Below are 23,376 nucleotides of genomic sequence, written 5' to 3'. Positions count from 1 at the left end.
TAATTGATCTTTTGGATGCACATTGCATGTATTATCCATGTGCCATTCTATGAGGTTGCATGGATACAAAGTGTGATATGATAAGAGAAAACAATGGTTATATTATGAGCCCAACATACTGTATTACAATTATTGGTGCTCACTGATCCACAGTGATTTTAGACATGTTCCATGAAATACAATGCTGCCGGTCTAAGTACAACAAATTTGTATTGGTTAGAGTGCCATAGGTTGTTATTTGAATTTTCTGTTGTGGATTTTGAATCATGCCACTAACTTCCCATCCTTGTGGAAAATTTTGCTTGTCTCCCTTCTCCCCTGAATAAGAGTCCCGGACAAGAGTCGAGGGGAAAATATTGAAAAAGCAAGTGTGTTCTGTAACAAGTGTCAGATTTTGCTTGGTCACTCAAATCAGTAGCTTTGAATATAAAAAGGTATTTGTTGACTTTGTTCATTCACATAACAAATTTGGTCATATTTGTTTGTTGCATTGTTCTGGTAGTATGTCAATAGTGAGTTCAATAGATGTATTAACCAGTCTATTTGGCTGGTTTCTTGAAGACCATGTTATTGTTTAATTAGTCAAGACTCTATGTTAACCTGTGTTAACAATATTACTTGCCATATTTGATTTATAAATCAATCGATGTGATTTGTTATACATGCTCACTTACACACATGCTGAGTGCATGGTTGCCAGACCTCCTATTTGCTAGCCCAATTAGAGGATGTGTAATAATTATCTGTCTCCCCAGGGTGGGAAAATTTCCTACAAAAATGCTTATCTCCTTGTAGCATGCCAAAAAGTCATTGCTCCATCTCAGCCTGCCAAAATTGCTTGTTCCCCCCTTTCCTTCCCATTGCACATGGCAACTATTTTTGAACCCAATTTGCAAGACTTAAAACAGTCTGGATATATAAAGTGAGTAGTGCCCGGGGTGTACTGAGTAGGAAATTTTGCATAATAGATACTTCTGTACATATCGTTTTCCTAAACCTTTTATAGAGCATTTTATTTCAAAAAGGTAAAAATCTCCACCCCCCCCTTGGTCTTCCAAAAATGCTTGTCCCCATTTTGCCCTACCAAAAATATTATTGCCTAGCCTTTGGTGACTTTGATCTATCATCCAAAAACTCAAAAAGTGCCTGCAAGATGTGCAACTTTTGGGTAACTTTGGAGCTTGAGCTGAAAACCATATATAACCATATAATTATTTTAGACATTTTTCTGTGAATTCTTCTCAAACAACAAATCATAAAAAATACAATTGATACAAAAATGAACTTCAAATGGCCTCTACTAAATTTAGGTTTTGTTTTTGGTTTTTATCAATTTGGGCAACTTTTCAAATATTGAACTGGCAAAATGGGCTAACAAATATGGGCAACTCTTTAAGTACTTGAGTGTGTGAAACAGGAGCAATATAAGTGACTTGTAAAATGCTGTCTAACTGGGTGTCTGTTTTATATTAGGCTAATATTTACACTATGTTATAAAGGTGTTACAAATGTGTTGTTTGGTTTTGTGAAATAAATAAAAAATTAATAAATGTAGATATTTATATAGCGCTTTATGCCGTAAACAGCCTCAAAGCGCTTTACATTTATTCCGCCGTCATTAGAATATGTCGGAACCACGTTTGCAGCCTACAAGTGGTGCAGGGTCCATCAGTACAACAACTGTGACTACCCCTAACAGCTTCCCATTGCACCTGGGTGGGGTGAGGCAAGCGAGGCAAAGCGCCTTGCCCAAGGGCGCAACACGGTGGTGGGATGGGGAATCGAACCCACGCACGTTGAGCAAGCTCTCAGATTATGAGTCCAAGGCTGTAACCACTGAGCCACCGTGTTCATTAAATGTTTAAATGTTGGGGTATATATGATGGTCATGAAAAAAGAAAATTTATATGATATTGAAAAACAGTACATAACATATTAAAAATGTTGTCAAAATGTTTTTGTAGAATATTTTACTAAACATTTTTGCAAAATATTTTGTGCACAAGTTATTAACATTATGTCAGAATGTTTTTATACCATTTATATACCCTTCATAACCCAATATTTAAACTTTTTTTGTAGATTGTTTTGTGTTTGCTGGGAATATTATGTATAATAGAGTACAGCTCACAATGTTAAAAGCTGTGTAATGTAATTCTTCCCAAACATTGGGGGGTGATCTGTCTCACACTGACTTTCAACTTTGCCATATAGGGTGAATCAAAATTCAATTTATGTGAAGGAGAAAACAATAACACTATAGTCCATTTGGCTTCCTTGAGACAGTAAATCACATATGTTTACTAAGAGAGCTAGCGTGTTTACAATACATCCACGATCAGAGACGGTGCATCTGTATGCGTGAATGACACGCAAAGAAAGTACAACAAAGTACTGACGGTCACTGGGAGGGAGGATACCAAATGGAATATACTGTGTCACGTCTCAAGTTGGATTTCTTAGTGACAGATTCAAATCGTGTGTGCTAACCTAATCTCGCAGGGAGTATACACCTGAGTAGAAGGGGGATTTGTCGGTACGCTGGCAACGCAACCACGTAAACGCACTGATTCAAGTCTACCGCTACAAAATCCAACGTGTCGTAACTCTCAACTTGAGATGAGACACAGTGCAGCATAATTTTTATTCAGGGTGTCCAACTGCAGGTTGACAATGGTAAAGTGATACATTGTGACAGGATCAAGCTGCATGTAGCCATAATATTATTGTTAATCTTATTTCTCGTCTCTTGAAACAGGATGTACCATTCAAAGATGCCGCACCAAGCCATACCCTTATTGCAGCTTTGGCCATTGATGGTATATTTTTTCATCTCCAAAGTATAACTGCCTATGCATTAATGGGTCGGATTTCTCCAGTAACACACAGGTAAACCAGCATTAAAACCACACTCAGAGATTTTCAATTGGAATAGTGTCTTGTCAATTTTCCATTTTCAAGTACAAATGTATAAGTCCCCATTATGGTTATTGTTACCCAAAAGCATTTTTTAAACAAAAAGAGATTGAAACAAGAACAGTAGAGATAATTTAAACTTGAAACTATCTCTTCCTCACCTTGATTGCATCACTTCAGGCCAAACCTACATTCTTGGTTTAATTGTCTATTCTAGGCTCATTGAAGACACTACTATTTATTGTCCAGTATGATGCAAAATGTAACAATGTTTGAAGCTTTTTTCTGAAAATGTCAAGGTTTTCATGTATTTGATCAATTGTATATGTATGTAATGATTTTTAAAAAAAGCGCAGTGATTTATAGTGCGCTACGCACAGGCACAACGCCTAGACGTTGATCCACAAGCCTCAGCACACTTTACAGGTTGTCGCTGACCACTATGGCCCCACATCATTCCATAAACCATTAAACAACAAGTCAGGGACTCTGCTGCTTCAAGAGCGCACACCCTAGACATTCCACAAATAACCATCGCAACCAGGATCAGCTCCCCGAGTTTCGTACGGGTTACAACGAGACAAATTAGCAGTGAGTTCCTTGTCTAAGGGAATTTCAAGCAAACTCAATTTTTCCATGAGAGTATACTAGGCACCACCAGGGTTCGAACTCGCAACCTCTCGCACCATAGTCGAACGCCTTATCGATTGAGCTAACTTGACTGCTACAGGACTCTACAATAGTATACTCGTCTGTAATCCACACTTAAGGTCCCTGATCTACTTTGATATGAGACAGCCTCTATACCATTTTACACCTGGATGTGGCAGTGACATCAGTGCACATTTCATTGGGTGCAGCTTCAAATTGCTAGCTTTGACTCAAAGTGCTAGTGTACACATGCATGTGTTTAAAAACGCTGCATAGATGCGCGGACGAAACAGCTGTCTCAATGCGTTGACGTCACTGCCACATCAGAGTGAAAAATGGTATAGTTGTCCATTAGTCAATAAATTTTGTCGTAAAGATCAAGAATTTACATTAATATAAGTTGTAATTGCAAAGCCTTTGTTTTACCAAATCAATCTTTGAGTTAGATCCAGCGACAGGTAACAGTGATAACTCTTTTTCTCACTTCTTTAGTCTTTAGGAGCATAAATAGTTGTGGCAAACTTTGACAACTGAATTAGTATAATGTATACATGTGAATACTATGCTAAAGAAAATGTATGTAACATGAATTGTATCGAAAAATGCATTGCTCTATGGGGTGTCCTGCTCACACTGTTATCAATTCATAGTTTATAAATGATATGGTACAATTTAAGGGAACTGGAATGAGCGTTTCGACAGCATTTTTTGTGGGACATGAGAGCACATCAGACCTATCAAATTGCATTCTGAATACGAAGAATGTCTTTCTGATATCAAATAATTTTCATTTTATGAAATTCACAATATAATACAAATTTTATGACAAATTATTAAAATTTGATATTTTTCACATTTGAGATATAACAGTCCTCAAGTAAATTTTATAAATTTAATGATATAGTCTTAAAGTGTATGTAGCTGGGAGGAAAAGCCGACGATCAATTGAAAATTTTGACCTTTCATATTGAAGATATGGATTTTTTTCCCAAAAAGACCTAATTTTTTTTGGTGTTTTTTGTAAAAATCCATATCTTCTATACGAATGGTTAAAATTTTCAATTGATCGTTGGCTTTTCATCCCACCTACATACACTTTAGGTAGAAATCATCAGATTTATAAAGTTTACTTGAGTACTGTTAAATATCAAAAATATCAATTTTAATGATTTGCCATAAAATGTGTATTACATTGCTAACTTCAAAAATCAAAATTATTCGATATCAGAAGGCCATTCTTCGTATTCAGAATGCAATTCGATATGTTTGATGTGCTCTAATGTCCCACAATAAATACTGTCTAAACATTCATACCCCTTCCTCTAACTCAAACTTAATTAAATTTCAGGTTCATTAAATGACTGATGGCAACCACTGTCATAGGCAGGGGTAGAAATAAGGGACCATTTCCTGATAGCCATCCGGCTATCTAGCCATTTTTTCTGATAGCCCTGAAGGAAATTCCATAGCCCTGAAAAAGACATTGTTTTCGCACATTTCAAACCAATCGTTTGTTCAAATATTCAGTTATTAGTGAGTAACCCTTACCCGGGGGTCGCGCTAAGTTGCGTTCTTGCGCGCCACGCGCATATTTTTAAGTTTGGGCGCATATATTCATTTTGCATATCAGTTCAGGGGTTTTGAGGCGCGCAGAAAAATGAAAACATGTGAAAGAAAAATAAAAGCTTCGATCTCCAATATTTACGGCCCGTCCAGAAATTATGTAACATAAAATGCAATGTAACCAGGCCCTGAATGTAACATAAATGTTGAATTGAAGTCGCCGTAGCATTGTAACATAATTTAAAAATAGAAATAAAATACACACCACCGGCATAATTACACAGATTGCGATATTGTCTAGAATCACTGCTGATGAATTATTGCAGTACTGAATGATGACACACGACGTGAGTTGGTAATTTCTAATTCTAGGGATCGGAAAGAAATGCTTTGTGGGTGGTGTGTAGAGATATGCCATCAGTGAAATACGACACAATGATCGGCCGTAGAAGAAAAAAATGACAAAAATTTGCCCTTTAATTATGTTTTATAGTCATAATACTCCAGTAATCCAATAAATATCATAATATTTGGCCTAAACTTGAACTCATTTGCAATGAAATGTCATTTTTTATTGAGTAAAGCATTGCTTCCATGTGGTGCCAATGGTGTTGAATTCTGCACTTTGCCGAGTTGAACTGCATTTTGTGGAATTCGCTGAACTTTTATGGCATAAAGCAACACTTTTATAGTAAGTAAACTGCTCGGGAACTTTCTTAAAAGCGAGATAGTTGGTTACAGGCGAGAATCGTGCCGTGAAAAGCGAGATCACGCTTTTTGCTGGGCTAAACAACTATTATACCAATGGTACGGTAACACATCATTATAGCCAAAATCACAAAATCTGATACTGATACATATAAAATGGTACATTCAATACTTAACAGATTAGAGAACCCTCATTTTAGGATTTGGCGCATATTTTAACACTTTCAGGGGTTCAGGGTTCTGAGAACCCTGGTTTTAAAACCTAGTGCTACCCCTGCCCTTACCCCCCGATAATCAGGGGTAGCACTAGGTTTTAAAACCAGGGGTTCTCAGAACTCCTGAAAGTGTTAAAAATATGCGCTCAAATCCTAAAATGAAGGGTTCTTAATCTCGAATCTGTCAAGTATTGAATGTACCGTTTTAAGGCAGCTGTGTACTCTCAGACATGCATGTAGTAAAAGTGCCATAACTTTGTAATTATTAACGCAAGACGTATAAAAGTATACATTTTTATAAAGGCAAGACATCAATGAATCTTAATATAAATACAGATTTGGTGTAAAAGCAACAATTATGAAGAAAATCACAAAAAAGTGAGTTTTTGGCAATTTTTGTTCGGTACATCATAACAAAAAAACACTCTGTCCAAAAAGTTTTGTTTTGGTTTTTTCTTAATCTTGAGACACCATTCCAAAAGCGGTTTTTTAGTTTTTGATATTGGCCTTATTTTTTGAGATATTGACCATATAAGGCATCAAAATGAACTTTTAAAATTCACAAACGCCTATTTGCACAAAATGATGCCTAAAATCGGAAATAGACCAAAATATAAAAAATGAGAAAACCGTTTCTTAAGTCGATCATGCTTTTTATGATGAGCATAATTGCTTACCTATAGATGCTGTATTTATTGAGTTATCGTACCTAAATCGTCATTTTACCGAGAAAATGAACATTGAAATAAAGGCCGTTGAAGTTTAAAGTGGTCATATTTTGCACTTTGATCGAAGCTCACAGGAGAATGCGGCAGTTCTCGTTTTTCTACCTTACATTACGTGAACATCGGGTAAATCCACAGCCCTTTGAGAAGTTTGGGTGAAATCTATTCATATCTTGATGTTTAAATCGGGGAAAGAACTTGAAAAAATTCACATTTTATCAGCTAAAACGGAGCCATTTGACCGCTAGGTTTTAATGAAATCAGTGCTTCCGCGGTGCTTCCATAAGATGCGTGGCGATGCAGCTAAGCGTTGCATGTATGCGTAAGCGTATCTGTGCGTTAACAAATTTCGCGTCTACAAACGCGATGCGTTGTTCTGTAGCGTATACCCGATGGTACAACACAGATTTTCTTTCCTTTTAAATTGCGGAACGAGTGAAATAGTGAAATAAAATCCATAAAATAGAGCAGTTGGAGTTAACAAATCTGGATTTTCTTTTCTTGTATTTATAAAAAACATAACAAAGTAAATACATTTCAAAAAAGCTCAATTTCGCGAAAGAAACAATGTCTTGAGTACACAGCCGCGTTAATTAATTGGTATCAGATTTTGTGTTTTTGGTTACAATGATGTACGTGTTACCGGTATAGATTCTTGGTATAAATAGTTAAAGCCCGGCAAAAAATGTGATCTCGCTTTTCACGCCACGATTCTCGCCTAGCTGTAACCAACTATCTCGCTTTTTAAGAAAGTTCCCAAGCAGTTTACTTACTATAAAAGTGTTGCTTTATGCCATAAAAGTTCGCCGACTTCCACAAAATGCAGTAAACTTCGGCAACGTGCAGAATCAACACCATTGGCACCACATGGAACCCATGCATTTCTCAATAAAAATGACATTTCATTGCAAATGAGTTCAAGTTTAGGCCAAATATTATGATATGTATTGAATTACTGGAGTATGATGACTATAAAACATAATTCAAGGGCAACTTTTTGTCATTTTTTTTACTCTACGGCCGATCATTGTGTCGTATTTCACCGATGGCATACTAGTATCTCTACACACCACCCACAAAGCATTTCTTTCCGATCCCTAGAATTAGAAAATTTTCCAACTCATGTACGTGTCATCATTCAGCACTGCAATAACTTAGCAGCAGTGGTTCTAGACAATATCGCAATCTGTGTAATTATGCCGGCGGAGTGTATTTTATTTCAATTTTTAAATTATGTTACAATGTTACGTTGACTTCACTTCAACAAATGTCGTTACATTGCATTTTATGTTACATAATTTCTGGACAGGCCGTAAATATTGGAGATCGAAGCTTTTATTTTTCTTTCACATGTTTTCATTTTTCTGCGCGCATGATGTCCCCTGTAGCCCGACGGGCTACATGGAGATAAAACCCAATAGCCCGACAGAAAACCTAATAGCCATGGCTATCGGGCTATCGCTTATTTCGACCCCTGCATAGGGTTGTCAGATTTGCCATATCCTGAACTCACATATAATATATGCCTACCTAATTACTCCACCAGCTGCTTCTAAAGTTTGCACAAAAAGTAACTCAGCTGTTATAAATACGCCTATAGCTTCAGAACACATAGAAAGAAGGGCGATTTATTTACGCGCATTTTGATACAGAAAAAAAGAAAAATACCCGAATTTAAAAGTTGCAGTTTACAGCGATCAATGGTTTTTACGCAAGCATTGTGGCACGTAACAACCTCCATTTATCTTCGCGCTGACTTCAAATCAATACAAATAGCTGCAACTTTTAAATTCGGGTAATTTTCTTTGAAAACACTGCTGTGATGTTAATAATGAACGATATTGGACAAATGGGGTATCAAAATGTGTGTAATCAAATTGTCCTTTTTTCTATGTTGAAATATTGTGGAAACAATTATTAGTTCTGAAGCTATAGGCATATTTATAACAGCTGAGTTACTTTTTGTGCAGACTTTATATTGTTTCCTTGTAATCTATAAACGTATGCGGTATTTCTGAATTTTAATGTTATCTTTTTAATACTATATGTAACTCATAACCCAGTTTTGGGTGGTCTTTGTACATGTTTGTTAACTGTATTTGACAAAGATACTAAGATATTTATTCCATATTTTCTCATCAACAGTGTAGCAAACACGGCAAAGCGATCGCTTCTTATATGGCTATCAGTCATCGTATTCGGCAATCCAGTTACCCTTCTAAGTGGAATTGGCACATTCATCGTTGTTATAGGTGTACTACTATACAACAGAGCTCGTGATCATGAAACATCCAAATCAGCAGCAGGTAACACACCTAGGCCACCAATCTTGCCACTTACAAGTAAACCATGATGTTATAATGGTTACCAGATATATTGTGTGTGATTTATTATATTGTTGTAAATTTTCCAAACTATTAAATCAGTGACCACAAGTTTAAGAAATGTAATTTAGCATTTGATAAAACATGCTTGTAACACAGAGCCAAAAACTTGTGTTTTCTATTTACACATCCTGTGATGGCTACATAACAATATGCAGTGACACACCTTGGTGATATATGTTTGAGACTGTTTATAGATGCAGTAGTGATGCATAATATCTGCATCTTGTCAGCTGTGGCATGGCAGAAGATGTGAACAATTGCTACGTGGAGGGTCATGTGACTTTCAAGTCAGGCCTAGAAATTTGTGATGCACCGGAATCCATTTGGATTCTTGCAGGAGAATTTCTTGAGAATCCTTGAAAGATTTGTGTAATTTATCTATTCACCCCTAAATTGTTGATTTAAAAAGTACTGCCCTCACTTTTGGTAAATCAAACAAAGATGGTGGATCGCCTAATTAAAGATACCCGGTTTCAAATCAGTATTATTGTATGTATTAATAATTGAAGTAAATTGGACATTCAACATTTTTACGAGTTAAGTTGTCACAGATTTGATATATAAGCAGTCAAACCATGGGCAAACTCTGTGCTTTATGAGTACACTGTTTTCCTAACTAGTGCAACTGCAGACCTGCCAACTGTCCCTCATTTTGAGGGACTGTCCCTCATTTGGGGTTTACCAAAGTGAAAAAGAGGGACAGTCCTGTTTTCAGAAAATTTCAGTGATGGCAAATTTAAATGTAAGAACACCAAAAATTGATGCAAATTTCACTTTAATATTTTGCTATAGCATTCTCTTTAGTCTATTGTGATAAATTCAGACCTGCAAAACCTTCTCTGAATTCTGAAAGTATTGCACACCTCAAGTCTTTGAATTTGTCGGTACCTGGTTTGTGTACATGTACAAGGTTTTAGTCTAAATGTCTCTCTTTCTGACTTTGATAGGTTGGCAGGTCTGTAACTGGCCGATGTCAAGACATGATTTTACGCAAATCCACATAGATTTGAGCTGTTTATGTTTTACCCGAATCTTGGCACAAATCGATTTGCGGAAAATCTGCAAGTAATCTTCACAATAAGGGAATATTATGTCAAAAAGATTGTCATTACAGGCAGTATAGCATCTTCCAAGTCATGTTGTGTGGAATGCACCTAGGTTTCATTATCATTGAGGTATAGGACTTTTTATTTTTTCGGAGAAGAGCAGGTAAGGCAACTACTTGATTATATTTCTACATGTTCATACTACATACTCTGAAAATTTTAGAAAATTCAGACGAGTCCGCTTTTTTTTAAATCACATTTTGTTCCTAAAATGGGGTTATAGCGCCCTCAACGGGCCCCCTCTCCATAGGGATACATGTAAAGACCAGCTATAGACAAATGGCCCTAAAATAAAACGGACTCGCGCGAATCTCTTCAAATTTTGCATATGATGTAGATTTAACATCTGGAATGTAATGCAAGTGATATCGTTGCTGCTCTTCTAAATTCATTTTTAAAATGTCCGCCCCAGACCAAGGTGAATGTGATACAAGATGTTGTTTAATAAGATGTGAATGCTTCATTCTCATAATGTGCTATTCCAGTTGAAATCCATACACCCTATGGAAGGCAGTACCTTTAATAATCTCCCACACAGGAGATGTGGATTTCAAATGAAGTCACCTATTCAGATAACCCCAATTGAAATGCACACTCCCTGTGTTATAGATTTAGGTCATACCTAGGATGGTACCAAGGATTTCAACTGGAATAGTCCAATTTGTTCCTTCTTTGATGCACATACTATTGTGATTTGGAAGTAAATGGCAATATTTGTGTAAATAGTAAGATACAAGTAGAGATGTTTGTCTGTCTGCCAGTGTCTTATTAGAAATTAAGGTTTGCCTGTCATTTGAATAAAATGACCTACCCTAATTTGACATTTGACACAATAATCCAACTTCTACAGCCTATTGGGGTTCAAAGAATTCCAATATGTGTTGCTGTGAGCATGGGACCTTATTTTTAATCTGATTTACTTAAAAGCTCAATAGACTCTCTTAGCAGAATTTTACATACAATTTAGCAATTGCCAAAAGCATTAATTTTACCCATCCCAGGATATATCATTTAATGGAGAGATTATGTGAGAAATAGGGAATATTGTATATTTAGGAATCCAAGTTCAAACTAGGTGTAACAGGGTGACACACATTGCATCATGAATATAATCATTGTTGATCTGACCTAGACAGTGATTATATTTCCCATTATCATACCATCAAATAGTTTCCCATGTTTTCATTGGATATCGCCGTGGATGATGTCCGTGCTGGTTGAGCTCTCAAGCTTTATTGGAGAATTAGGCTTAGCAAGGATTATCGTGTAGACTGGTTTGAGTATAAGTGCTCCAGCAAAAAATTACACCTGTGAATATTTCTGTCTCGTTATGTGAGATTATTTGTACGGCATGATAAAACCCTTATTAGGTTCGGTCTAGGGGGTGATACGGATTACACCTAGGAGAATGACTAGATATAATTCATATCATCCCCAAACCTTGTCTAATACTAGTTGAATCGATTGCAAAAGTGTTATCCCTAGGTATTTCAAAGTGAGAATATGGACTTCATATGTACCCCTACATGCATTACCATGGAAAATATGTCATTACGGATTGTCACCTACGAGTACGAGGTTCATTATAGTCTGTCTCTGAATTGATTAGCAAAATCAAAATTACAATTTTACATGATATATTCACACAGCCCAGGAAGAACATCTTTGTTGACTTAGGCCTCTGTGGTGAATCCTTCAAATTTATATCTGCCCTCCAAAGTCAAAATGCAGATACTGCATTTCTCCTCAGGATGCAGGCCCGGGGGTGTCACTCTCCAAATGACTGGCTATGCATCCGTGTACACAAAAAGCGTCAAAAAGGGTAGCTTTTGTGACATATGATGTTGTCAACGTCTTTTGCAAAAAGGGTATATTTTTCTCTGCTAATCGCACTTAAGGGGTGCCAGAATGAGTCGAGCTCTTCGCTGTTTTAGGCTGAAAACAGGATTGGAAAACAGCACTTTGAAAATTGTTCCTGTGTAGCGGATTTATGTGAAAGCACATACTTTTTCCAGTGGAATCTTCAAAAAAATCACATCATATCTATAGCTGTTTTCGGGCTGGGCAGCAGTGTTGTTCTTCACAGTTAAAAAAATCAAAGTCCTATGAAATGTGAGACATCATCTCCTCTGTTTCATTTTGAGAAACGCTTCAAAACCTAATTAAGTGTAAATGCGGATACCAAACGCCACTTAGGGTATCAGCTTTGGCACCATTTACACAAATACGCCTTTAGTGGTAGGTTTCCCATGAATGACGCCATTTAGGGGTGCAAAATTTGATGTGTGGGTTACGCCATTAAGGGTCCAATTTGGAGGTGTGTGTACGCGGGTAGGTAGCACTTATGTGTGAGAGTGATCCAGGATGTAAGTCTGCTCTGAAAATCAAATGCTTTTTTCCTGTTATAAGGTCATGCTACATCTGTACATAAGAGGGTGGATCACTCAGGATGAGGCCCACGCCACTCAGTCTCAGGATTGTGACTCCTATACCTCCAGTTAGGTCTATGTATGCGACAAACAGTGAATTGTGCCAAACGAATTGCAAAAAATAGTGCAACCTTACCTGGAGATCACCTTTATGTACCACCGCTCAAGTAACCTTTTTGTGCTGGGTTGCCGTGGCAACCCAGCACTTATTGTTTGATTTCAGTTTTCTGTTGTTTCTATTAGTAATTCATGAAGAAAACAGAAACTTGTAAAAATATTGCAAAAAAATTATCAAAATGGTTATGACAAACATGAATACTAAAATTGGCCTGTGCAGATATCAGAAATATTGTGTTGATTTTGCATTTTAAGGTAAAATAGGTATATGTTTTAGGAAAATAATATTTCTGAATCTAGACTAGGAAGTTTTGATGGTTTTCTTTACTAGCACACTGAGCTTGGCAGGCTATGGGTTCTATGGGCAGACACACCGGGTACCATGCATGCTTTGTTGTTGTTCACTATCTGCCATGTATGGCCTGTATCTCTGTTGAGAGCTACCTGCTGAGTAGGGAGCAATGAATACACATGTTCCTTAATCTCTTCATGTAGATAGTGGTCTGTCTGTGGTGGTCTGTTATCAAATAGGCCTATATGTTGGATAATTTTCAACTACATGTAACATGTTTGACCCTGCAACATGCAGCATAGTTATTTGAGGGAAGACCTGTGTTAATAAATAAACAAGATCACTGCTTGGAAATAAGATAGGCCTGTGTACATTTCCTGGTAACAAGATGGTGATCAAAAGCTATTGATGCACACATCACCTTCAAATATTTGGGTCTATTTTTATGATGACAGAAATGTCAAAACTAGAATGAAGCATTAGAGCATACGTAATGATTGGATTTTGTTACTACGAATATTATCAATAAACATTCACTTATTGGCTTTAAAGGTGCTATTTTGGGGTTCAGTTTGTGTAGGCCTGATATACTGGTACTTAAAAAAATATATATTTCTTGAAAGTTTGCTTGTTACTTTGTATGCTTAAATCCTCAAAAAACAAAAAGAGCTATGAATTAATCTATACTATAAGGTGCAAACGTCGGTTCCAACTCATGCCATCCAAACTTGGTGATAATAATATTTGAGTAGGGGGACAACACGTGAGTGGAGATATTTGAGGTCAAATGTCATTTAGTGGTCAAATGAGGTCATTGTTGATTTAGATAAAGCGATGGGGAAATTGCCCTCCTTTGTAAAAGTAAATTTCAATGTCAAACATTACCTAGTGGTAATAATCTGTGTAAGGGGCATCAAGTGAGTGAAAATGTTTTGAGGTCATAGGTCATCTAGGGATCATATTTTAAAATTGTTCAGTATTGGGCTGTAAGTTAGTGAACGTAAACCTTAGGAGGAGTAACAACATAAAGAGCATAAAAGTATACAAATTGGAATGGAACTGTTGTAAGGAATCCAACTGAATTATCAGTATCTGGGAAAAAGTGCCTGATTTTGAGGTTTGAACCAACCGAATCTTTGCACTTCAAATTATTTTGACTTTTTTTTATAAAAAGAAACATAAAGTTACTCAATGTGAACAACCATGTCCCAGCACATCCCTTTTTAAAGGGATTTTTATTAGAATTAGCCCAGCCCTGAAGCTGTCATGCACAAAGACAAATCCAGTATCGGAATTACTGAGTTATAATCAGTGATAAAAATATAAAAACAAATCTCAAATAGTGTAACTCTACTACCACCACACATTTTGTTTCTAAAAGGTAATTATACAACTATGAAAGAGATACTTATTTACAGCTTCCAGAAAATATAAGAAAAGACATTTTTATTGGGATGGTGTCTGCTTTATTTAAGTCATTGCATAGCCCATTAATCATGCTTTTGTCAGCACACATGTATTTGAGGTCCAGCTCATTACCATTCATAGTCACCTTTTTTTCTGCGCACGACACGGACGGGCTTGTAGTCACATGTCACTGTCGTCAAGTTTGCAATAGGAGTGGCATCTCTCATAATTTAATTCTCTCAGGGTAAATATACAGAGTGTAACATGCTTTTAGTAGAGAATATAATTATCTCAAGGCCAAGGGTGAAGTGTAGATATCCTTGCAACACAATGTTACATGGGTTTTAGATGATGTGGTATTTGTATGTTTTTTATGTTTTGTCATTATGATGAAAATGGACATAGATATAAAACAATTTTAACCAGTAATGTTATCTCAGTTTAGCTTGTCTTTTGGTTACCAATTGACCATTTCAGAGATTCTCAAAAGCCAAACCATGTAGATGCACACACTGTTAATGCGCAGTTCAACATGTGCAGTACTATGTTTGCATCAATGTGTCATGTCGATGCACACACTGTGAATGTACAGTTCAACAGGTGCAGCATGGATGAAAAAGACAACAGACAGCGTACAAGCAGTCAAAGTCTCGGCATCACCCGATAATGAGGGCCAATTGTTCCATGAAATGTGAAATGCGACAAGCAAAACTGCTAAGCACTTATCGCGTATTTTTACGATCCATTGCATAAACGCGAAGGCATGCAACGCTCTATCATGTTGAATTTGCGTATACGCGAAGGCATGCAAAGCTGGCATGATTGTTAGACACGGCGAAATCGAACATTAGACCATCATGAATATGTGAGAATTCACAGCATACAATGCACAGGGACTTTTGACTGTTGATACATGGTCTGTAGTAGTCTGTGGTGTGCAGCCAATATGTTTGCATCAATGTGTGCATCACTTGTAAAGATGTCTGGTAATTGTCGAAAGTACCATTTTCAGTAGTGATAAGTGTATTACTGGTTTCTAGGACCTGAAGGGTTGGTGGAACAATTTACTTATTATATATTTGGCATTGATGGACCATATTGGAATAATTTACTTATATATTGGGCATTTGTGGACCAAGTATAAAAGAGTGGTGAGTAAATTTAATTATGTTGCGACAGAAAACGGCATGTGACATCACTTTCTGTGAACTTTATTGTTATGTATATATTTGATTTGCATGCCAATGCACACCTATGATTATACAAGTGATACAAGTATCAGCGTAATATGAACAATATAGAAACATAGAGTTACTTACAGAATATGGTGCTAGGGGCCATGGAGGAAACTCACAAGGTTCTTGATGAGCCATGGACCCTATGGGGAAGCAGTGTGCAAACCATACTTTTTGTGGTTTGGGGGTGTATGTAGAATGCAATATTGTCCATAAATTGTTCAGTAATTTCAGCTGGCTCCAGAAGGCTTTCGGTTATCAGTTTATGAAAGAGCATGTACAAGTTGATAGGATACAGGATTTAAAAACTGAAATATCATTTGTCAGTTTCTTGGAAAAAAAATAATTGAACATGTGTAGCTTTTAAGATCACAGCAATGCTATTATGCATTTTTTGTATTAACATTCAAAATAAAACCATTGTGACAGGAAGGGTTCAAAATAGGAAACAGAGTATGCACAGAACAAATGATTTTCTTAGCTTTTTTTAGACTGAAAAAAGAGATTAGCTTGTGTTGTTTAGGAGCATTCTCACCTTGTGTTCAAGTAACACAGAAAGCCCACTTCACTCATATCTGTTAAGATTATTTCCCATTGTGCTACCTGACATTGTAGTTGTTAGAATGAGTTGCTACCCCCTATCATTTCTGATAGATTGTTCAAAATAAAAAGAGTTAAGTAGATGTACCGTATTTGACCTGATTAGCACCCGTCCATATGCACCCAGACAGATGTTTTCAAGTGACAACCCAACTGTCTTAGCACTCTGTTTTCAATGCACTTGTACTAAAATAAATAATGTCAAGTGTCTAAATTAAGTACCAACTGAAACTTCCCGCTTTGAATTTTGATGATTTTGACTTCAGATATACTGTATTTTTAATGTTGTTGTGCATAATTTCCCAATTGTGATATATGATTAATTAAATAAGCATCCCCGAAATTGACTGACTTTGTGCTAATCGGGTCAAATGCAATATACATCATAATACATGTAGACTACATGTAGTCCAGAACGGTAGAATAGGTCTTCATCATGAATTCATAACCTCATTAATAAACGCGATGCGTGCGATCCAATCATATTTTATTATTTGTGAAAACGCGAACGCAAATCGAGGTCATTAATATCTCACAATTGACCGCAAAATGTGTAATTGTTCCAATGTCGCACACAATTGACTTCGTGCGCGCGCCAGACAGCGTCTGACGAATTTTGCATGCGCTGGCTGTCAGATTTGGATTGCGCGCTACCATATTTGCACAGATTCTGATACGCACTTTTTTGTTATTGGTCGCTTTGTTTTAGCCTGATCGATTTTGGGAAAGGGAAGATGTAAAATTGTTTATTTTACAAACTTTTGAGGAAAATTTTGTGTTATTTTGTAATGTTAAAAGATCAAAGTGACGGTTATGAATGAGGTTAATAACTTTGCATCGGTTATATGTCTGGCATTGTGAAAAATCTAAACATTTTGCTTTGGACCTCGGAATATCCTCGGTTCCAAAGGCAAAATGTTTAGATTTTTCACAATGCCCTCCAAAAAACCGATGCGCAGTTATTAACCTCTAAATATAAATAGGATGTTTTATTTTTTGATAAGCAATGTGGACTTTATTGGTATTGTATTACTGTAAAAGTCAATATTTTCGCGAGAAGATATTTTCGCGGTTTTGAAGATTTTGTCAATTGTGCGAGAATTAAATTTCGCGGTTTTGATATTGATACAATAGAAGCCTAATGCATAAAGGTTATTTTCGCGAGTTTTTATTTTCGCCATTTTATATCCACTCGCGAAAATAAAAACCTCGCGAAAATTTCTACTTTTACAGTATTACATGTCACTAATGGTACCAATTACAGTAGGTTTGTTTTAAGTTAAAAGAATATTTTGTTTTATTATTTAAGCCTAAATATTTGTAAACCTGTAAAAAAAACAATGTAAAAGAAACAAGAAAATCTATGCATGGACAATCTGGCAGTGTATACAGTATGTAAAGTCAGTAATCAAGGAGGCTGAATGTCAACAGAGCACAAAGATGAGAGTATAAAACTAAGCTAGGGTTATGAACTTGCAGTTAGGTTAAGATTCAACTAATATTAATAATAGGACTTTAGTTCGGGCTACACTTAAGCTTATTTTGTAGTTTTATGTAGTTATGCTAGTTTTTACCTTAGAATTAAAGTTGTGGTGCTTTAGGGTTTATGGATTAAGGTTATGATTAGGAATAAAGTGTTTAGGATTAGGATAAGAATTAGGAATTACATGTAGGGTTAGTGTTAAGGTAAGAGTTAAACTTGCTAGAAACTATGTAACTTCAATGAAGTATGCATTGTTTGTTAATATGTTACCAAAAATAGAACGTTTACATTGGACATAGAAATGTGTATGTGGGGAAACCATTTATTTTGTTATTCTGTAAGGTAAAATTATTCATTGTTGCCAATACTATTTTTGCATTCTTATTTCCCTTTCTCTCAATACTTCTCTATATAAATGTTTCTATGGTTTGTTTCATTGTTCATGATTTATACAAGGACTTGTTCAAGTTCTTCTCAATGCAGGGTGAGTTTGAGCAGCTTAATTTAGAGGTAGTGTCAGTACCCCTTGTAACTAAGGGATTTTGTACCCAGGCCACACTTAAGGGCATTACATAAACTCAGTTTGGTTATGTTGCTATTTAAAAGTTGAATAGACCTACCAAATGCAAAGTTATATAAATAAAGAAAATATGAGATTTTAGATTCAGCCACAAAGTGACCAAAAAATAATGAAGGCCAAAAATGCAATATAAAATATTGTGCATTTCGCATTAACTGCTTATGTAAAAAGAGTTTTACAAATTTGTTACTGCTTTGCTGTTTTCCATTTTCTTCCTTTGGGAAAGTAGCATATATGCATCAAAATGCAATGTATGAGTGACAACAAACTTAATTAAAATTGAGTTCAAAGGTCTTCAAATTGAGTTTAAAGTTCTTCAAATTGAGTTTAGAAAATAAGAAATGGGAAGCACAACATGAAATGTTAACTAGTTTTATTTACTGAAATCAATATGATGTGACTGTAGGGGGCACATTCTCTTTTTAATGCTTGTTTATTTCTGATGTTTGAATTGCATTGATCTTGTTATTAGTAGTATTAAAAACAAAGGTGCGGAGGCATAACCAGCTGTTGGTGTTGCCAGAGGGGTAGACTCCCTGTTGCAAAAATAGTTTTGGGTAAAGGGGTTAAAATCAGGACAAAAAGAACAAAGAAAAAGGTCTTAATGAGCAGAAATATACCCTCTCAGAATGTCTAAGCTGGTATCTGTATCTGTGGTTGATGCTCCCCACTGAAACCAAGCATGTAGGAATTGGATACAGTATTTCCTCAAATAGTCACCCCCCCCTTCAATTAAACACCTCACCACTTTTTTCAACCAAGATATTTAAAAAATGCTGATATTTCCATGCTATCTTGAGTAGTAAGCTTACCAAGGTGCACACATTGTCGCTAATGGTGTCGGTAGTTGGCGAAAATCTGACGGTAAACCCGGAAGTGAACCGGAAGTCATCGTTCCCAAGTTCATAGTTTCAGGGTGGGTTTTAAGCTTACCTAATGATTTTAACGAGAATTATCATTTTAAAAATGACCTGTAATAAACGCTCCCCTTTTTGGAAAATACAATGACCCCACAGGGGCAACTATTCTAGGAAATACGATATGTGGGTAGACCAGCGGCGTGAAAAGTGTTAGAATTACAACATTTCATACAACTTACCATTGCAAGGATTCCGATGCAACATGTCACATGCTGCCTTGTGTTTAAATAGTGTTATTTTATGTAATGAGGTGCATTTATAATGGATAATATGTACACTGAAATGTGAAATGAAACCAGCAATTTCAATATTGATAACAAATATCACAAGGCAGCACATGGCATATATCACAATTGGCACCTGAACTCATACCATGTAGATATTGAGTTCCATCTGGTCCTACTGCAATGTAATACATATCAGATGAGTTCCATGATATAAATCCAATCTAAACGCAAATATACTATACTTTGATCAGCTCATAATCGGCGGGCCTTAGAACATGGCGGATTAATATCAAAATATTTTATTTTGAGAATTTTATTGTGACATATCGCCAGAAGCATCACAAATTATTAATTCAAGTCCAATGCTTTGTCTACTTTATTTAAATCACAAAATATACACCAGAGAGGTCATTAAATAGCACTCTTAATGTGTGTCTACTTTTTGGCGTAGTGGTAAAGCCTAATAATTCCCGCCTATTACGAGCTGATCAAACTATACTATGCTGTCTCTGTACAAGTTTACTGTCTCAAAACAACATGTTCATTGTAATTTTATTATAAGACAAGATCTTTTAACATTCAAGTAACACAATATGTAACTTGCTCTTACTTTCTTTTACCAACTTGCAAAAGAATAATTCTATTTTTGTGATCATGGTTAGGAATAATTCTGATCATTCCATAAAGGTGGGATAAGGGTATTCATATAGTTAACTCAATGATGTTTTACCTTTAACCCCATAGACACTACTTGCTGAATAACTAATATGATTGATTACAAAGAAGGCTATACATGTATCATGTATTGTGTCAGTCAGAGAAATGGTAAGAATTGTCAGCACGGCTGAACGGGATTATTAAAATGGCTAAGAGATGTTCTATTTTGATTGGTTTGTAGTGATCATATTCAGATGACTTATCAACCAATCAGGTGCACCATAAGAAATGCAGTAGTGCCCATGGGGTAAAGCATAGCAAGTTTGTCATGCAGCAGAAAGTAAAGTCTCATTGGTGGAAGTGTGTTACATGTCAGGTTCAAACATAAATCATGGAAGTAGTAGACAAGGAACCCCAACGACATTGATTGTGTAAAGTGAATCATCTGTTCCATTCAATGACATAATAGAATATGTCATATTATAACAACCCTACTCATGTCTAAACCACTTTGATCATTCCTCTTTAATGGAAGTAAATGTTACAGTTGTACCTGGTATTTAAAAAAAGTGTTGGAATGGATAGAGCAAATGATAAAGTGAACATAAACAGCAATGCTGATGACATTTAAGCAAAAATAGTATAGAAGTTGAGTCTGTATGACAGCTGAATGACGGAACAATTCAACTTCATCTTCACCATTAATGTTTTGCTCATCTTGTGTTTTTTAAGGCATTGATCACACTCCATGTGGGCACAGCAGCAATGAACACATGATAAATCCTGTAGAATTTCAATGTTAATTAATGAGTTGGCAAAGTGAAAGAAACAAAGTTTGTTTGTTGGGATTCCTTATCTACTTCTTCCCTGGTTTGCTACCCTCTTACTTGGCATTGTGATTGAAAGTAGAAAATATAACATGTGTAGTAAATGGTATTACATATTGCCTGTGTTATTGAATATATAACACAAGAATGATGTGATGCATGTGAATGGGCTGTTGAGGGCATGATCATTGCTTCCTTCTCATAAGTGATCCTGCACTCATTTCTATAACTGATCCAAAAATTGAGTTTTGACAGCCTGAGACTCAGTACAATGACTATACAGGGCTGTGCTTCATTTTTGAAACTCTGGTGTAACAATGACCCCCGGGGGGGTCACTCCCATTGTGGCCTGTACACCATCCGCGATAATCAACTTTTGAAAAGCACCCTAAACAAGGATTTAACCCTTGGCTAAAACGACACCCTAAACAGGGATTTCATTCCTAACATCAAATTTCATACCCTAAATTTCATTTCCGCAGATTTAGAAATTGCAATTTTGCTACCCTTTTTTCCAATTTTTCATGTTTTTGACACCCTAAACGCGACACGCGCGGATCGTGCCTACCCACTAAAAACGACCCTTTTACGCTGCTTTTCATTATCGCGGATGGTGTACAGGCCACAATGGGAGTGACCCCCGGCAATGACCCCTTGGTCCATGTTGGCATTCAAATAGGTAATTTATCAAATATTTAGACAAAAATACCCCATTATCAAAAATTTGTCAAATTTAGTTAAATTTTGCCAAAAAATCTGGGCCTTGGGTGTAAAATGGGTCAATTTTTGTGTGGAAAATTGTTATAAATATGGCACATCCCTACTCAAACCAAACTTGAGAGTACTCTTGGGATTGACAGACAGTAATTTACAGGTGAAAACAGAATTAAGAAGTGTAGATGAACAAAGTCTAGTAATTGTAATAATTGCTTTGCTATTTACATGCAGCTCTGCAGTAATCTATTCTTTTCAAACAAATACAACAACTCTTTATAATGTAGTATAGTACTGAGGATTTAATATATATTTTACATAATGTATAAAAAACTATAGATAAATTGCTTTGCAAATCATGAAATAAAATCCTTATAAAGATTTGACTGTCCAATGTAGTTGAACATTTGCTGGTTATTCGGTTTGTGTGTTGGTTTTCATGCGTACTCCTGGGATCCACTTACATAATAGCAAGTGTCTATAGGGCCCTTGCACAGTAGGTCAATAGGTCAAACTAAGTGAAATCAGTCAAACGTGGTGGAGGACAAGCAAGTTAAGTTTTCTGCACTGTTTCAATGCAAAGTCATGCTCTGAAACAGGAAAACTTGTCTCTAAAACACAATTTCATCATTAAAATTGTACATTTTGCTGACAAAATAAAGAAATAATTCTGGCGATAATTGAACATTTTCAGGGCCAGTTTGTCATGAACCTGAGTTTTCCCCATTGCTCAGTGTAGTGAACAGTGCTTTGTTTGTACTCCAGCAAAATTGCCCAGGAAGTTGCAGGCTGTGCAAGCACTCTTAAACATTGAGGTCAGCTCATCTATACGGCACTCAAATCCGCATTCGGGAAATGATTGTATGTGTAGTGAGCGCATTCAGCCTGAATTGTCAAAATGTGGCTGAAATGAACTCCCTCTGTGACAAACTCTTTTTCCACAGTGTATGGCAGATTACAAATGAATAACCTATTACCGTATTCATTCCAATAAGCACCCAGGGCGCTAAACAAAGTGATTTTGGGTGGGCGCTTATTTTTTTACCTAATTTTTTTATGAGCTGGGCGTTTATTAGAGATGAATTTACATATGTTACAAAAGGGTCCTGAGACGTTCTAGTAGCTTTTCTAATGCACAAAATGTATTGCAAGTTTACGTAGGACTTGTGTAGTCCTGCAGCTAATTCACTGTATCGACATCTATCTGTCACTTCAACATTAATGGGACCCTTTAGCAAATTGAAAATACCATGGGTGGGCGCTTATTGGGACATGGGCGCTTATTGGAATGAATACGGTTACATTGCCATGGCAACAAACACTATTTATATGTGTCAAACTATCAGTATTCAGCCCTGTATTAAATTATACCAGCTCCAACAAAACCCAGAACAAGTCGCCAGGCATGTGTTTGAGTTATAGGCCTTTAAAGATGACATTCCCATAAAAATTCAAATTTTGGAATTCCTAATTTCATGGTATTTGACCTTGGGCCATGGAAATAGTATCTTGTCTACTATTTCCATGTTGGGGCTAAGTGGACTTTCAAATCCTTGAAAGTATTTATTAAAAAGATGTTTATTTAATCAATAATTGACAATTGAACTATGATAATCC

The 23,376-nt window shown here is 36.2% G+C and overlaps 1 protein-coding gene across 1 annotated transcript in view; it reads left to right on the top strand.

The window, feature by feature from the left end:
- Positions 1–10,310, top strand: part of LOC140146494 (solute carrier family 35 member E2A-like) — a 36,701-nt gene extending 26,391 nt beyond the window's left edge. Inside the window, exons 7-8 of the mRNA XM_072168362.1 lie at positions 2,759–2,889; positions 8,924–10,310. Of these exons, the coding sequence (XP_072024463.1) occupies positions 2,759–2,889; positions 8,924–9,131 (339 nt within the window). The 3' untranslated portion in view covers positions 9,132–10,310. The remainder of the gene's footprint in view (positions 1–2,758; positions 2,890–8,923) is intronic.
- The last annotated feature ends 13,066 nt before the right edge of the window (positions 10,311–23,376 follow it).

The sequence above is a fragment of the Amphiura filiformis genome, chromosome 1 (genome assembly GCF_039555335.1).
Source record: "Amphiura filiformis chromosome 1, Afil_fr2py, whole genome shotgun sequence".
NCBI classification, from domain to species: domain Eukaryota; kingdom Metazoa; phylum Echinodermata; class Ophiuroidea; order Amphilepidida; family Amphiuridae; genus Amphiura; species Amphiura filiformis.
This window is presented reverse-complemented; position numbering and strand designations above follow the sequence as displayed.